Below are 19,569 nucleotides of genomic sequence, written 5' to 3' on the forward strand. Positions count from 1 at the left end.
GGCCAAATATTGTAATAATATTCATCCAACAGACTCCCACCTCCTCAGGCACTGTAAAATAAATCTATCAAAATCACACAATGCTCTACTATATGCCCTCCTGGTAGATGCTGCCTAGGACTGTTCCACCAATCGCTTGGTCACTTCAACCCAATTCTCCATACATTGTCTGGCACTGCCTCCAGTTCCTCCTATGCCATTGGAGGTAACTACAGAAACCTGGAAAAATGAAGGCAAGACAAACTGTGAGCAATCTTGTTCCTAGTACCTGCCACATGCACACCTGTAAAAAAAAATAATAATCAAACTCTGTAAAACTAACTTATGTAAAACTAATAGTAACCATTAAGACTTTGCTGTCTTACCTGTATGACCTAAACCACTGCAATACATCCATCCATCCATCCTAAACCCTTTTTCCCATTTTTTGCACATTAGGGTCGGTGTGTCACTTCAGCAGTGACAATCATCTCGAGCCAAGGTTTACACCACTGGGTGGCTAGCCCTGCAGTGGTAATTCATTCATACCACTCACTCAAATGGGCAATTTAGAGTGTCCAGTCCACCTAATGCATATCTGTGGAATGTGGAAGGAAACCGGCCAGACATCACGTCCGGTCAAATTTAGGATTATGGAGCATTTCAGTGATATCAGACATCAAAGAATTACTAATGCCCTCTATAACCATACTGTTTCACATACAAATGCATCTTTTTATTTCACTATTATTGATCGTATTAGGGGTAACAGATCTAATAAGACTGGATGGCATCATATTCTTAATATTATGGAGAAAAAATGGATTATTAAGTTGGGGGGTTTATTTTCTCCTGGATTGAATGGGCACCTTTAAATGGTGTAATTATTGCATTAATTAAGCTTCATCTGCTGACAATAAAAAAGTAAGGGGATGTTTCATTTGGTAACTGTATGCACTAAAGAAGGCTGTTTTTATTTAAGCTGAAACCGGTCTGTTTGTCATTCTCTTTTGTATGTGCTTATCAGCACTACATTAAATTTTGTTTGCTTGCCACAGTCTGCTGGTCTGGATTTTTGTGAATAATAATTCTTCCAACAGACTCCCTCCACCTCAGGCAGCTGTAAAATAAATCTATCAAAATCACACAATGCTCTACTATATGCCCTCCTGGTAGATGCTGTCTATGACTGTTCCACCAATCGCCTGGTCACTTCAACCCAATTCTCTATACATTGTCTAGCACTGCTTCCGGTTCCTCCAGTGCCATTGGAGGTAATTACAGAAACCTGGAAAACTGAAGGCAAGACAAACTGTGAGCAATCTCGTTCCTAGCACCTGCCACATGCACACCTGTAAAAGAAAAATTAATCATCAAATTCATTAAAACTAACTTATATAAAACTAATAGCAACCATTCAGACTTTGCTATCTTCACCTGTAAGACCTAAACCACTGCAATCCATCCATCCATCCATCCATCCATCCATCCATCCATCCATCCATCCATCCATCCATCCATTCATCATAAATCCCTTTTTCCATTTTTTGCACATTAGGGTTGGTGTGTCACTTCAGCAGTGACAATCACTCGAGCCAAGGTTTACACCACCGGGTGGCTAGCCCTGCCGCAGTAATTCATTCATACCACTCACTCAAATGGGCAATTTAGAGTGTCCAATCCACCTACTGTATGTCTTTGTAATGTGGAAGGAAACTGAAGCACCTGGAGGAAATCTATATGATTGCAGGGAGGAAATGTAGACTCCGCACAGAAGGCATCCCAGCCAAGAATTGAACCAAAGAACCTATTGTTGTGAGGCAATAATGCTAACCGCTGCACCACTGCAGCCACCCAAACATTGCAATATTGTCTGAATTAAAAATAACCCTCTTTCCCTTCAACCATTTATGCCAAACAATAGATGCAGCCCAAACTGACATTAACTCTAAGAAGGCAACATCCTTTTTCCAACCCTCCTTTCATTCAGCTGGCCACAAAGTCACATACCACTCACCCCTAAAAAAATCCCCATACCAATACCCCCTGCTGCATCTGTAAATAACTTCAAATTCCCTTGACCAACCCAATCTGAGTGCCCAAAGGAAACACGATTAAACTGCTCTAAAAAGGACAACCAAAGAGTTAAATTATCCCGTGTCAACTCACTGAGTCTTACCCAATGATGTTTGCTTTTCCCTCCTTTCAGCAAAAGGGCCACAAACCTACAGGAAGTATGACCTGGAGGAACTGCCCAACATGCAATTTTCAGAATCCTAAAAGCTCTATGACATCATTTACCTGCACCTTATCCTTAGACTTCACCCAGGCTATATTTTCTTTCAAATGGATTAACTTCTCTCTTGGCAGACAAAACAATCCATGTTCCGCATCCACCAACAAACCCAGAAAATCTAATGACTTTGTTGGACCTTCCAATTTCTGCCTGGCCAACAGGACCCCCAGTTCTTCACACATCCCCACAAACTTCCATATATCTTTTAAACCTCCCTCATACCCCTCACCTACTATGAGCAAGTTGTCCAAATAATGAAGCAGCTTTTGAGTGCCCACCCACTGCTGCCAAATCCAATGTAATGCTGTGCTAAACTTCTTGAAAGTATCACAGGCTACAGAGCATCCCTTGTCAAAATAAAATTTGTTTCCAACCACCATGCCCAACAATGGCCATTCCTCCTCCCGTACCTGCAGAAGTCGAAATGCAGATTCAATATCCACCTTCACCAACCATGGATCTTTAAACCCTCTAATGATCTGCACCATGTTATCCAAAGACGCATAATGCACCTTAACATTGTCTACTGAAATAAAATCATTAAAGGAGTTCCCCTCTAGGTAAGTTAAATGGTGAATCATCTGAAATTCACCAGCCATTTTCGTAGGCACCAAGCCCAATAGCAAAACCTTAAAACTGTCAAAGGGGGGAGCTGTCAAAAGGACCCAGTAGTCTACCCACCCACCACTCCTTCTCCACCAAAGCTTCCAAAATATCTTACTCCCCCTGTACTGATCACAAGTTTTTACAGACTGCTCCATCCACTCCCACCTTTGATTTAATAGAAAATCCCTCAGTTACTTCCTCCAGCACTGCCACTTCAGTATATTTCTGGAGCATGAGCTGCAACACCTGCACCTTAATGGGAGAATGCATCCTCAGGTCATCCTCTTACACCCCCAAAAAACACCTCCCTGTCTGCCCATGAAAATTCTTTCTACCTCACATATTTTGGAATCCCTAAAACACAGCCAATAACCTGCTCAAATCAGGTGAAACTGAAGCTTGGCTGGCTGCATTACCTTCCTGCCGACCACACTGCACCACTGAATGTATAACTGCACACCTTGAACAAGTTTGCAAGAACCTACATGCTGCCCACAAATATCTCCCCACATTATATGCCCAACACACCCCCACCCCTTCTCCTACCTTACCCCCTCTGCTAATCGCACCAAAGCTATCCATCATAGTGGCCAGCCATATGTCTGGGACTGATCATTCGCTTTCCTCTTGTAAAACCTCTGATCATACCATAACCAAGCATTACCAGCCCGTAGCTGTTGCACCTCTTTTATCATCAGGAAATACCCCAAGAGTGGAAGGGCAATGTACTGCCTTTCTCCAATTAAACTGCCATACAGTACACAAAGCCCAACACCCAATTTTCCCAAACATTTGGTCACAGTCTGCCCACCATTCTTCACCCTAGGGCCACTAAGGCTGCCAAAAGATCTTTGCTATTTGCAGTTTCTGACTCCAGCAAACGGTGAACCCTATCCATATCAATTAAATCAAGAATATCTACATACTCCTCCTTCCAGATCTTTTCTTTAACTGAGGAAGGTATATGAGGTGTCAAGAATATCACCCCACTCCCCTGTTCCAGGGCCTGTGTAGCCAACCAATCATTAGGCCGAAAGCCAAACTCTGAAACCACCTCCTGCAAGTGGGAATCCATCCCCACCATGGACAATGCCAGACTACCTCAGTACAAACTTGGGTTACCCATCCCAGAACAGGCTCCTCAAAAAAGAGCCCCCCTTCACCCAACCTATGTCAGCCCCTCAGTCCACTTGCAGGGTCCCCTGTCTCCTGACATGACCTTTCACCACCTGCAACAAAGCTGTTCCCCACTCGCCCTAAGTCTGACATGCCTACCAAACCTTCCACCAACATATCATTACCTGCAGGAGCAGCATGCACTGTTCCAACAGATGCAGCCTCCATTGGGACTATGCCTCTTGACTGCAAATGATGTGCTCCCTTCCCTCTAGCCACCTGCTTGCAGTTTGCTGGTTGCTTTCTCTTCCAACTAGCTTGACCCTTTTCCACCAGCACCAGGGTCTCAATATTAGGCAAATCCCAAAACAGGTCTTCCGGCTGAGAAATTATGTCCACCCATCTCTGTTGCAATGTCTGTATCTCTGCCATCTGGTCCCAGCCAATGACGTGACCTATTAACAGAAACAGATCAACAAGATTACCTTACTCAGCCACACACATGTATCTTAGCTGCCCTTGCTGCCATCGCTATATTCCCCTTTTGCTGACTACCTCTTTTTCCTCATACCATTTCATTATACATATATATAAACATATATATATATATATATATATATATATAAACATATATATATATACTTATTATTTTGTTTGTTTGTGTTCTCTTTGAACTCCCCCCACTACCACATACCTCCCAACCTTCTAATGCAAGAACTCAGGACACAGCTATACTGAAAGTGTGCCCCCCTACCTTTGACCAAGTTACCACATGCGCTTTTTGTAAAAGATCCAGCAACAGGATCTCCCTTACTGATTTGCTATGATCTGCAACTAATGTGCCAGAAAACCACAGCATTATGAAAAACAGACCAGAATTAAGAGGTAGAATCTGGACATTATGCGAAGATCTGTACAGTTGGGAGGTATGCTTACAGCAGCCTCATGCACATTATGAGGAGCAACCTGGAAATGCATGCAAAACTGCACTGAAAAGCATGGCCATACCTCCCAACACCCCAGTGCAAGACATTCAAACAAAGCCCAATATCCCTCTCACCCTCGTAGAGCACAAAATCTGGATAAAACCACAAATAAAAGTGGGACAAAGGCACAAAAATAGGGACCATTTTTAAATATTGCTCTTACAAACTTAGAAATTTGATAGAATAACAGGTTTTGCATTAACATGAATTTTCTGAAGGGTAAAAATTCATGCTAAAGCAAAACCTCTTCTATCAACTTTTCTAAGTTTGTAAGAGTGATATTTTCTCTGTAGAACAGCCCATAAAACTGTAACCTGTAAAGCAGCAATATAATAGAAATACCTTGTGAGCCAACAATATTAGAACAGCTAGTTTGGCCTTGAGTGGCAATACCTACAGATTTAGTGGAATTCAGTACTGTGTAAGCATTAAAGTTCGTATAATTTAGTTCTGTTTAGCTTAATCTTCCCCAATAAAGCACCCTTATTAATCTGCACAAACAAAGCATGCTTAATAGCCATCTAACCTCAAAATACCACACCCTTGTAGCTCACAAATCAAGGGACTGAACCTTATGGATATGCACTTTCCTAACTTCTCTGTGGCCAGCTTGGTGGCTATGGGCATCTTGAGACAATGTAGCAATTGTCTCCTGCTTGCTGACATCCTCTTAATCCTTAACAAATCAGATGCAGTATGTAAGAGGTGTAATTACACAATGACACAGGAGGCTAAACTCTTGCATACAAGTCCACATCAGGTTGTCGAAACCATACACACAACACCTACCTCACATAGCACACTACACACTCATAGACTATCAGATACTGAGGCAATTAAAAGCAATCTTTCTAAACAACAAAGACCACCCATTGTCAAAGCTATGCTTCAGCGAGTCCAGAGGTACTCAGAAAAAATAACACCGAGCACTATACATACTGTCACTCTCAGTGGAGCCCCAAACACTAAGCCCCTAAGGCATGCAAACATACTTCTCATGACCTCATCATAGGGGACTCCATTGTGTGACATACTGATGCCCATCTAACCAGGGTGAGCAACATAAAGATAACTGTTAGTTGTTTATCCGGAGCCAGGATCAGCTAAATCACACATGCAATTAAGTCATTACGCCACAGGTACCAGTATGATTCCATCATAGTCCATGTAGGTATAGGTAGGTATAGCCTGAAATGTACCTCCCTGGACTATATGAAGAGAGACTTTATGGTTTCAGACTATGTCTCAGGCTGGTATGAGCCTGGCACAGAGCAGCATATTACCATCACAATATGAGCAAAAATTGATTAATTTCAACAACTGGCAGTCTTTCTGGTGTCATTCTAAGAGGCTCCAGTATTTGTCAGCTTGGGAGGACATGGTCAACAGAACACATTGCTTTGTCAGGGATGGTCTGCACCTTTTCCCTCTAGGCTTTTGAATACTGGCTAATGCTTTGTTCACTCATACAGTGACATTTTTAGGTAATATCAAATTGACAAACCTACTGACATAGCAAAATGAACTCAACAGAACCTCAAGGTGTTACTGCTCAATGCCAGGAGTCTAAATAAAAAAAAAATACACTCCCTGCAACCCTCCTGAGACTGGGGAATAAAAATGTCTGTGCAGCTACCGAGACATGGCTTAAAGCAGCAGAGAGTACCCTGGCAGTGCAAGGTTTTAGTGCCTTCCACAATTTTAGACAAGTAGCTGTACAGACAAGAATTAAAGGTGGAGATGTCTAAATATACATCAGTAATAAGCATATATCTAGGATGGTCAAACAGGATGACATGCTAGAGTTTTTCCATGTGTAGATCAGCATAGACAAAATCCTGTACCATATCGTAGCCAGCTATAAGTCACACAATGTCCCAAGAATCTTACAGTGCATACTTGCTCCTACTAGAGACACTTAACATCCAACCTAACACCCCTAGTCATGGGAGACTTTAATTAGTAATCCTACACATCCTCAAATCTATATGCACAGAGATTCCTGGGCTTTGAAAATACATATACCCTTGACCAAATGTGAAGACATCCACTACAGGCTCCAACACAATGAACCTTGTGCTCAGAAATATGGGTGAACACTGCAATCCCAATGTCCCTTCCTCCCTGATAAAGTCCAACCATAAAGATGTCTCCTTTGAAATCAAAATCAGCACCATAATCCAATTAAACCAGTAACAGTTAGGAACTATTCCAAGGCAAATTACTCATTATTAAGTGATGGTTTATTAAAATTCAATGCCCCTCCAAACCCCAAGAACACACCAGTGTATGCTGAATTGCTCTCAGAAACTCTGTACAACCATATCAGTGGTTTCATAGAGGCTGCTGTACCTACCAGAAGTAATTCCATGACTAGCCACAAAAACAAATTGCCTGGTGGCATCTCAAATTAAATGGGCTATACAACAAAAGGAAAAAAAATATGGCAAAAATCAGGGAGCACAATTCCCATAAACATAAAAACTCTCTCATCAAAGTGAATAGGCAACTAAGAGGGCTAATTAGGTCAAGCAAAGCCAGCTATGAGGATAAGAAATCCACCCAGATGAAAGAAAACCATAAGGCCTTTTACAGCTATGTCAGAAACCTCACGGGCAGCACACAGCAATGTGCTGAAAAGGAATTTAATGGTGCCACATTTACTGAGTCTGGAGATACAGTGAATCTATTAGTGGACACATTCTGTACCAACTTTACCCTCCTTTCAACCTCAGACAACCCCCCCCCCAAACATAACCTCTCCAACTATAACTAGGGATCATGTACTGGCTACACATACTAAAACCAAGAACATGGCCTCAATGAGTCATGATAACATCCCAAGATGCCTTCTGAATAGTCTAAAATACTACTTATCTGGACCCCTGGAATTATTATTTAGCTATAGTCTTAAAACAGGCTTTTTGCCACTTGAATGAACTTTGATAGTAATCCCCCTTCATAAGGCAGGACCTTCAACAGATCCTGGAAACTACAAGCCCATTAGTCTGACTAGTCTTATCTGCAAAGCTATGGAAAGAATTATCATTGAAATTATAAAGAAGGACATAGTAGACCTCTAGACACTGGGTCCATCCCAGTTTGGTTTTGGTAAAGAAAGGTCATGCTTACTGAATCTAGTGGACTTCTTTGAAAAAGTCACTAAGGCAATGGATGAGAGGAAAACTGTGCATACTGCTCACCTAGATCTGGCTAAGGCATTTGATACAATGCCCCACTCAGGTATTGTCAACAAATTTACAGAACTAGGTGTAAGCCCCTTTATACCATGCAGGGCAGCTAGCTGGCTCACTGATAGGAACCAGAAGGATAGAATCAGTGAGGCCATCTCCATGAAGAGACTGGTCACCAGTGGGGTCCCCCAGGGGTTCTGTGTTAGGCCCACTCCTCTTCAGCAACTCTGGCAAACCAAGTTTGCAAATGGTTGCGAACTGTGGAGCAGTCATTGAATCCCCCCAAGATGAGAACATCCTTTAGGAAGATCTAATACAGACAAATGCTTGGTGCCAAAGCTATGGTTTAAAACTTAATACCAATAAATGTAATATTAGGGTCTATATTATATGAATGAAAGTTCATATAATTGAATGCTGTAAACAGCGGAAATGCTGGAATTCGAACCCTTTATTGTGGGGGGGCTGTGCACCCCACACTCCCCACTAATTATATATACCAACTCCGAGATCACACTACAGTGAGGAAAGGGCAAATTTCCCGATCTTCACTGTACTGCGATCTCACAAAAAACACACTGATGAACGGCATTTTCACGTATACAGTCATTCGATATTTTGGACTTTCGTTCTTCTAATAGGAACCCCATTATTATACCTTTTGGGAAGTCTGCCACCCCAGGTAACTACTTCATAAATAATACACCCTTAAAAGTACTGTACTCAGCCTTCTCTTCCCAAAACCTAGTTTTCTTTTCATTTTTTCCTCATTTTCTCAACTAGTTACCCTATCTAATCCACTCCTGCTTTACTCTCGTACTCCTCCCACTTCCTTTATCCTATCTGTTTCACTCGCCCTTTATCCTTTCACTTTCTGACACACTAATCCCCATTTATTTCTTTTTACTCCTCTCCCTCTTCAATTATTTTGTGCATACTGTTACCCATCTACTCTTTGCTATGTTAATTCCGCACATCTATACAATTTTTTAACTTGTTATTGCAACCTTTTCCATTATGTTATATATATATATATATATATATATATATATATATATATATATATATATATATATCTACTTTCAAACTTATCCAACATGCTCTATATATCTATTTTGTACTACTTAAAATTCTAGTTTTATTTCTTGTATTTTAAATATTTTGAATTGTACTGTTATTGTATTGTATCAGTTTTACTTGTGGAGCTTTTCTCTCTGGGCCTCCACTGAAAATGGGTTCTGCATGGCCCAGTGCACTATCACGGTAAACAAATGCCAATAAATAAATATAAATAAATAAAAGTAATTCACTAATCGGGGATCTGGGGATCATGTAGAGACTAACATAGCCTTCGACCAACATGTGTCCAAGGTAGTAAGAAAATCCTTCTATATTACTACTCAACTTATAAGAAAGGGCAGAGCATCTAGGTCCAGACAGGTCATCATATCATTGTGCTTGGCCCCCATCAGACCCATCATAGTGTATAATGCCCCCTTCGGTATGTACCTGACCAGACATATGCAGTAACTGAAATGTCAACAATAGCTCCTTACAAAAAGAATACAGGAGGTGAACACAATGTCCTAGGCTGATTGCCTCAAATCCTTGTCTCTTTACTCAGTATCAGTGAGGAATTAACATAGGGCTTACAAGCATCCTTGGACCCTGTTTTGATGAATCTTTTGCACATTCAAAAAATAAACAGCATAAGAACTGCTAGATCAAAAGACTAAATTTAGCTTGCAGCATAAACAGGACATGTTGGAGAGATGGATATTTTTCTCAGAGAATTCCCATTCTCTAGAACACACTCCCCATCCATGTGAAAAAAGGTTCTCCCTATCCCTATTTAAGTGCAACTTGGACCACTGGATGGGTAGTCAGAAATTCACCTCTGGTTTGGCTGCTATGTCTCTGATGGACAGTCAGTAAATCAATCCCTTTAAATCAAATATAAATCAAATCTGTGAGTCACATTTGGATTCCATGGTTAGGTTTTTCAGGGCCTTGTGGTTGTTTGCCATATATATATATATATATACACCTATGAACCTATGACAAATGTTTGTGGACTCATGCATACTGAAAGGGGTGTTATACTCAATGGTTGGTCTAATAATTAAGTACAGTGGAATGATTATATCCCTGGATCCAGATGCAATACCTTTAGATATGAGTTGTGCAACAAAATAGGATTTCCTTACAACAGTGGATACAAAGTGATCAAATGACCGTTCATTGTTGACATAGGTTCCCAGATCTCTAACTGCGGGATCAATTTTCTGGTGGTTGTTGTCAATGTCATTGTGATAAGGTGAGTCATGCTTGCTGAAGAATATGAACATACAGCTCTTGGCATTTAGTTTTTGTCCATGTTTTTGACACTATCTATTTATTTTGGGGCAGGCCCTCTTGGATGATCATGTGGGATGATTTAGCATGTTGCAGGTCAACACAAGAAATGTAAAGCCACAAAAATGCAAAGCTGCACAATGCAGCAGTATTTAAAGCAATCAAAAAAATCTAGCACACAGTAAAAACTCAGTGCTAACAAACGTTTATAACATTGCAAATCTTCCTTCTTTCACTAGAGCAAACTGTAAAACCAAATAAAAAAAGCCACTAGCAGGCACACAAGTTACAATAATAGCTTAAAATAATAGAAAATTCACTTTCTTTTTGTTGGAGGCATAAGATATGTGGTCATGTCCAGTAGATCAGTTTATCGAGTGTGCAGTGTACTGTATCTCACCACAAATAAGAGCAACATAGTAGTAATTAAGTTAGGAGAAAAGCAAACATCCAACAGAAACTGTGCCATCCCGCTAATAGTAAATAAATATTCAAAACACTGCCAGTTCCTCTTGTCTTCCTAGGAGCAAACAGCAAAAATAATCATCCCCCCCCAAAAAATACACTAGCTAGATCATGACTTTCAATATTAGCTTAAAAAGCTAGAATAACTCAATCTTGTGGTGTTGAAGAGATTAGATAAGTAATCACTTGCAGGAATTCATTAGCCTGGGTTTGCAGCATGTTGCTGCTTAACATAAACCATCACACACATGTGCAACACATCAGTAATTAAAGCAGGCAAAACTAAGCAAACAGCCTACAGAATCTGGTCATACTAATAAGTTGGTAAATAAGCATTCAGAATAATGGAGGTTCCTGTTCTTTCAAAAGTGAACTGAAAACAGCTCTCCCCCCAAAAGAAAACATACATTTTAATATTAATTTAAACATCTAGAAAAATTCATTTTCCTGGTGCTGAAGATCTTAAATAAAAGGCCATTTTCAGTAGATTAGTGGTTCAAGTGCAAAGTGCATGAAAGTCAAAACAAGTAACTGCAAAGACACCCAATACAACAGTAATTAAGGAAGGCAAAACAAACCAACAGCCTGTAAAAAATTACTAGAGCTAACAACGTAACAGCGTATTAATATTCAGAACCCTGCATGTTACTCTTCTGTCACAACAGCAAAAGACTCCAAATGAAAAAGAAAACAAAATCAAACATCCCTGTCAGTCACAAGTCTCAGTAGAATCCTAAAAACATGAGGGGGGAAACATTTCTGTGTAAAATAGGAGCTCAGGTTTGCAGCATGTTGCAGCTCAACAAAAGGCAGCATCTATACTAATTTTATAACAGGCTTTTCAAAATGCACACTGTTTCACAAATGTCAACAATTTGGGACAAAATGTCTTTTAGTTTGTATTCTATATTTCAATCTATTTTGAGCATTCTGCTTTCACTGAGGATATACGTTCCTTCACACGGTACTGTGTTTGAGTATGACAAAAGTAATCATTCTCGGCATGCTTATTTCTAATTTTTTTGTTGTTGTTGTTGTTGTTGTATCTTTCGGCTTTTCCCGGTTAGGGGTCACCACAGCGGAACTCCGGTCCGCTAATGATTGGCAGTAGATTTTTACGTACCGACTTGCCAGGCCTGACGCACAACCTTCAACGAAGGTACGCCCATTCACGCATGTCTCCACACAGAAGACGCTTTAGCTGAAAATCGAACAGGACAACTTCTTACATGCTTATTTCTAAATATATCTTCTTATTTTCTTCTGCAGTGGCTGTAAGATGCTGCACATTTATATCACTCTAGCCTTTAATGCAGCCATGTAAGAGATTCAGTAATACAGCCTTTTTACTAAGATCTGTGTTATTGCTACAAGAAAGGACAAACTATCTCTGAATTTCATCTCTGACAGTTATAAGCTGGCACAAAATTACTGTTAACTTCTTAAAATAGCTCTTGGGGAATACATGATGCTCTGATTGCCTCATAGTTGATAATAGCACCCTGTGTAACTTGTCATTGTACAGGTCTCCCTCTGTCTTAGTTCCCAACACTTCTTTCCAAAGCACTGGTTTCTTTATCTAAAACTTTATACTGAGACAAACACATTATGAAAACAAACAAGAGTACATTTATTGCCCCCGTCTCATTTCCTATTACAAAATGCAAAGGAGCCTTGCTTTGCAAGCTTATTGCTTATTGCTGTAGATACTGAATCCTGATAGTTGCTATAAGCCTGCCAATACCAGAGTTCCATAAACAGTCACAAAATGCCTATTGACTTTACCTTTCATCCCACCGTGTCCCTTGTTAGCAAGCTTGACTACAACTAGCTAATGAAAAGACACGAAAATGTAGTGATCATTTTAGCTCACTCCGTTAATGTTTTTATGATAATCCACTACAGTTCAGCCCTATATTTCTTTACTTATTTAGTTGGCTAGTCATGTTTAATAACCAGCCCTGGTTGGTATTAATGAAGGTAGTGTGCAGATGTCATAAATTCATCTTAAGCAATATATTCAGTATAATTTATACAAAATAGACTACAGTAGTTCCTTGGGGTGTACAGACACATTCTTGGTTTTTAGAATGGTGTACGGAAATACTAAGTACCCTTCTGTATACCAGAAACTCCTGTTCGCTAGAATGACAGGTAGCACTGTGTACCTGACAATGCTACACAGAGCTACTGAGTAAGGCAGTTATCTGTTGTACAGCCTACCTTACCAAATAGCTACTTGATAAGGCATACTGTACTACAGTTAGCTGTATTATTCAAAGTACATGTTTTTCTGTAGCATAAGTAGCTCTGTTTCTAGTAATGTATTTCTTTACACAGTTGTGTTTTTTCCTGATGCCAGTATGTCGTACAACATCCTGTGCAAACCTACTGACAGGAGAAGGATACGGCTGTGGTGACTGGTGTGGGTAATGAGCAAGTGCTGCCTTGACAGGCTTATTAGCTTAGGGCATTCAAGAGTGAAGAGAAATGGAGCAGGACCATGCAAAAAGATGAAAGATTGCCATTGATTTCATGTAAATAACCAGTTTGCATGTTAGCCCACACCCACCCACCCTTCCTTTCTCTAAAATTTCCTCATCTTATACTCACACCCTGTGCAGTTAAACTGATCTATGGAGTTGCATGCAACCTCTTTTGTGCAATGTCTCTGTAATGCCTCCTAACATATGTTTATAAACGCAATCTAAAGTCAGATATAGATCTTCTACTTCCCAGCAGCCACCTACATTTTCACCATGTTTACATTTCCGCTAGGGACATCCAGTTTATGTCTATCTCTAACCTGACCACTGAAAATATAGTCTTTACTGTACATTATATTCAATGTTTCTAACTAGAGTATACACAAGGAAAGGCTGAATGCATGGATTATAATCTGACCAACTTGCATTAAATGTACCACCTAACATTGTGATCTGACAAATTGCATTAATTGTACTACCTAAGATTGTGATGGCCTGATTTTTGTATGTTTACTGACTCTGTGCCTCATTCTCTATTAAGGCTGACTAGCTCTACAAAGAGGCTTACAGTTGAAGCATTAATATAAATGAAAAAATTATTTTGCAGGTTTCACTCTTCAAAGTTTTTCAGTCAATAAGCCATTGAAACACTATGAATAAGAATGGGGACTCTTGTTTCAGCTAACTTGAAGGTGTAGTGCAAATTTCTGTGATTAAAACAAACCAATTTTTCATATGTAGAAAATGTTATGACAGTGACATACCTACTTTTTTCACTATACTCAGTAATATGGATGTTTCTGATGCACTTCAAACAAATACTAGTGTTAAGAGAAAAACAATTTCATGATTCAGGCAAAACAAGCAGGTAGCAGCCAAAGTTACAGAAATTGTTTACATTATAATCACATATATAATATGTTTTAGATGCCAAGATCTGCAGTGCCAAAATGATAAATACAAATTTGCTTTCTAGGTGTGTGCTACTGTACAGGGCATGGCTAACCCACACAAGCATGCACAATTTATAGCAGCACAGAATAAAATAAGCAGAAAAGTAAATAAGGAGCCTTCTGGCCAACAAAACGATTGTACTATGATTCCTTCTGTGTATTTTCCAATACAGATAGACCAGGCAAACATCTTCTGCCACAAGATGAATAAACCCAGTCCTCTTGATATAAAATCACAGTAGAAAAATCCACAAATGAAATGCTAGCACAACCACTTAAACAGCTACCTAGAAATCCCTTGCTGAGGGCTGAAGGTAATTTCAAGACAATAAAAGTTAGAAGGGGAAATTAAACAAAAAAAAATCATTGAAATGCACACATATAAGCATGAAATAAAAGTGATGACTTAAAATAACTTTGTGATTTAATAATCAAAGGTACTTAACTTTGCCTGGATGGCACTGGATGCAGGTGAAACACTTCTGGAATACAGACTAGGACTACAAGCTTTGCTGAGCTTCAGAAAAATGAGCAGAAGACAAAATATCATGGGACTATGGAAAATAGGAGGGAAGAGTACATAAATAGCTTATACAACAGTCCATAGCAATGAAAGAGGGGAGGGATGGATGTTGGAAATCAGATAATTATAAAGGTGGAGGGCAGAGGCACAGCCTTAAAAAACAACAACATTAGAAGGGTGGGAAGGTTCAGAAGTTTCAAGGAACAAATGGCTAGCTATAGAGGTTACCAATCAAAGATAAAATTGGAGGTCTTTCAGAAACTTTCACTTAATGTTCTTGTGGCAACGCTTCCGGACACCACCACGGCAATTTCAGTACCTTTAACTTTTTATTCCGTCATAAAAAACAAATTAATAAAACAGTAAAGCTTTATGTGAGCACTTTCGGGTTATAATAAACCCTTCTTCAGACAAATGGCTTTTCACATCTAAACAAACATTTAAATAGTTAAAACTTGGCGCCAAAATCCGCCTTAAAGAAATATTGACCATATTGTTATAAAACGTCAACATAAAACATTTAATTTCATTTCACTTCTTTCTCATTATTAGCATGCTTATTTGTCATATATATATATATATATATATATATATATATATATATATATATGTATATATATATATATAACATGTTAAAAACAATCTTAAATATGTTTCATATAAATATAAACATTATTAAAATAATATATTACATTACAAAATCTAAATGTTGCATAAGTATTAATATATAAATAATACTAGTAATCATTAATTTATCCATTCATCTTCCTATGACTAATATATTAATCTATAAATATATTTAATAATAAGTGCTCTACAAATTCATGAATATCAAAGATAAATGCCATAAATAAATAAATATCCAAAAGTTAATAATAAATATAACAATTATATATGAAGCAATACTTATACAAATATATGCATGTGCTCATAAATGCATATAAATACGTATAGTCTTTATAATTTGTGTTTTAATGGTCTATCTCTCAGAAATGGTTTTATAGTTGTCCTACCATTTAACCCCTTCCCTTTATCAGATTGCATGCGAATAATCCATCTGATTTCTTACTGCTCTGTAAAGTTTTTAATATTACCTAATCTACTATTTTTTAAAATCATCTCTATGACCATAGATTTATATGTATTTATGAGCACATGCATATATTTGTATACATATTCAGACATTTATTATGAAATATTATTATGAAGTAATATTAAGTATTGCTTCATATATAATTGTTATAGTTATTATTAACTTTTGGATATTTATTTATTTCTGGCATTTATCTTTGATATTCATGAATTTGTAGAGCGTTCATTATTAAATATATTTATAGATTTATTAGGTTGATAATATTCTCCAGTAGCTAAAAAGTTAATGCACTTGTTAGAATAACGAAATGAATTATAAACAGTATATATGAAACAAGTGCAAGAACGAGGTATTCCAGCTGAAAGTAAACGGATTCTAATAATATCAGGCAAATTCAAATAAAACGAAGTTGTAAAATTAAAATAGCGGTTTTATTTAATAAGAACAGACGGATAAGCGCTTTCACTAACGTAGCTTCATCAGATCCAAGACAAAAAGTTCAAAAACACATCCTTTAAATACTTAATTTAAATGAGCTAGTAATTGATGATTATTCAATTAACAATTTAAAACAGATATATAGTTCATTACTCGTATATATCATCTGAAACATCTAAGAACCTGATATATATTATATAAAACATTTAAAAGCATATATATAAAATCAGATATCTCATATATGTAATTGTCCAATATTAAAAGTGTATATATATATATATATATATATATATATATATATATATATATATATAAGGTAAAATGGTTATATAATGTAGCTTAGAAACTGCATCAATATATATATATGTCACACTTCAAAATATATATATGTATGTAATGTGTAAAAGTGTAGAAGTACTAAGAAGTGTGAATGTATATAAGTATAAGTGTATATAAATATATATAAATATAAATATAGATATAAATATAAATATAAATATATAAATGTATGAATGTAAACAGATGTATAAGGAATGTGTATAAATTAATATAAATAAATAAATAAATACATACATATATATGAATATAAATATAAATATAAATATGAATATAAATATGAATGTGAATGTATAAATATGTAAAAAATGCAGATGCTTGTGTAGATATAGTATAAGTAAATGAAATGAACTGATCTAATATATATAAAACTGTGTAATATATATATGTATGTAATACATATACTTGTCTCTGAATTATTATATCTAGTTATTATCTAATGTGCCTACGTTTCTTAAGATAAGGTTTAATGGATGCTCTTTCATTTAAACCAGAGCCTTTGTCTGCTCTAAGTAAGATAATCCACCTACTTTCCCTATCCTCTGTGTGATTCATTATATTACCGCCCCTTTTACTTACTATAACATTTTCTAGAACCCTGAAAATAAATGAGTGCTGAGCATCAGTCTGTAAGACATGCTTCGCTAGTGCATTTTGTATATTGCCTTTCCTAATACTATAACAATGTTCTCTTATTCTATCACATAAAGACAGATTAGTCTTGCCTACATAAAAGCAAGAACACATTGTGCAAACGGCCAGATATACAACATTAGCAGTCATACAATTTGCATCGACTTGAGTGTAAAATTCTTTGTGTGTATCAGGATGTATAAAAATTACATTAGAATCTATCAGTGAACAAAAATTACAATGTCCACAAGGTTTAGTGAAACATTGAGTTGTAGAGACTATGTTATGTGTGGGATAACATAATAATCTTTTAAGATTCTTTTTATTTCTGTACATAAAGGAGGGATTTGCTCCTACTATCGTTGTTAATTTATAATCTGCCTGTAAGATATTCCAGTGTTTGCATATAATATTTCTAATCTGTGTATTTTCTGTTGTAAAACAAGTTGAAATCTGGTGGTCCCCTGCCATAAACAAACTTTACAACAAAAGGAAGAAACTGTTGCAGAAAAGAGGAAAATCTCAGGATGCAAAAAACTCCCTTACGAGCCTCAGTAAGAAACTGAGATCCCTCATAAAATCCTCCAAAGCTAGTTACGAATATAAAATTGCCAACGATTCCAAAGACAACCACAAGGCATTCTATAACTATGTCAAGAATGTAAATGGCGATGCTCAGATCTGCTCTGAGCTAAAACAGAATGGCATTAAATATACTGATCCCAAGGATATTGCCAATATCCTGGCAGATCGATTCGGTGCCAACTTCACCCCCCTCTCACCCCCTAAATGGCCCATCTCAACACCGGAAGATTGCCAAATTCCGGACATGTCTCATTTGGGGTATCTGATTGTCATTACGGCAACCGGAAGTACACTTTCAACAGCTTAGAGGGCCTCCTTTGTGTTCAGCTGCTGCCTGTGTGTCTGGTTGGAGCTGCTGAGCAAAGCATGCTAGCTGCTCAAGCATTCCATGACGAGCAAAGCCGCTTTTTCACCCGTTGTTTTTAAACATGCAGGAAGAGATTGTAGCTCTTTGTAGCTTACGTAGAATTACATCAGTTTACTCAAAAGCTCTTCCCATTTAAAAACACCGCTCGCTCTCACTCAGTGCAAAGGAGACGAGTCAAAACCTAATGCAAATTTTCATGGACAAAGCACTATGGGATATCACCGCAGATGCCGAACTTTCCTCAGGAATTTCCTGCTGCTCCAGTAAAGGTAAAGAGTCACGGTTTGCGTTCAACCCCAGGTTTGTCACTGTCCTCATACGCCATTGTAAAAACAACTCACCAACCAGGTAATGACGCTTACACCACTGGACCTGCTCACTCTCTGTCAGCAAACGCATACTTACCTGGCAGGGGGAATACCACGATCAAGAAGGTGGTTGCCCCAGGGTGAGGCTCTTCCATTGCACACTTCGGTTGGGTTGACCCCTGTGATTTCCCCAAATGTGGGAAACTCAACTGCAGAATTTATGGTAGTGGGGGACTGCGTTCGCGCACTTCCCTCAGTTTAAGTTAACAAAATATTGCCTTTCTTTTCTTCTAGTGTGCCTAGCCCACACATTTATGTCTATGTCTTTCATCATGCGCTAAGGGGCACCATCATTTTTTTATATCTTCTTTACAACCCCTTACCTTTTTCTCCAACAATGCATTTCTGTCTCTGTCCTTTACACAATGCTGTGCATGCATTTTTATCCTCCTTCCTTCTTTTTCTTCCTGCTCTTCATTCTTGCTCTTCCTTTCTGTCTTTCTAACTATTCTATTTAAGGGCTAAAGTAAAACATTTCACAGCTTTACCACAAAGGCTCATCCACACTCTGCTGCACTTTGCTGTCAGGGAAAGCTTAGTTTGCTTTTATTTTTTTCGATCACTTTATTGCCTTTCTATATTTTCAATACTGTGCTCTGTTGTTTCTTTTCTTTACCTTCTGTTTTACTTGCATTCTGCTCTGACAGCATATTAAAACTTCAAAACAGACCACAGTGCTCTCTCTTCTGACTCAGGCAGAATTTTGAATTTTTTTCCCGCCCTCCCACCCGGTTACGGTTGTCTTGTTAATTACCACCGTCTTTCTACTTGCCTGCCTCTTATGTTAATC

The 19,569-nt window shown here is 38.0% G+C and overlaps 1 protein-coding gene and 1 non-coding gene across 2 annotated transcripts in view; one reads left to right on the forward strand and one right to left on the reverse strand.

The window, feature by feature from the left end:
• Nucleotides 1–19,569, reverse strand: part of LOC122802271 — a 144,995-nt gene that overhangs the window by 68,694 nt on the left and 56,732 nt on the right. The window contains exons 12-13 of the mRNA XM_044071922.1: nucleotides 4,183–4,452; nucleotides 2,686–2,831 (exon numbers count right to left, since the gene is read on the reverse strand). Coding sequence (XP_043927857.1) covers nucleotides 2,686–2,831; nucleotides 4,183–4,452 — 416 coding nt within the window. The remainder of the gene's footprint in view (nucleotides 1–2,685; nucleotides 2,832–4,182; nucleotides 4,453–19,569) is intronic.
• Nucleotides 18,809–18,974, forward strand: LOC122802951. The gene has a single exon (XR_006365024.1). It is a non-coding gene; the product is annotated as a U1 spliceosomal RNA (small nuclear RNA).

This window comes from Protopterus annectens, chromosome 5.part0 (genome assembly GCF_019279795.1).
Source record: "Protopterus annectens isolate FY-2018-M chromosome 5.part0, PAN1.0, whole genome shotgun sequence".
NCBI classification, from domain to species: Eukaryota; Metazoa; Chordata; order Ceratodontiformes; family Protopteridae; genus Protopterus; species Protopterus annectens.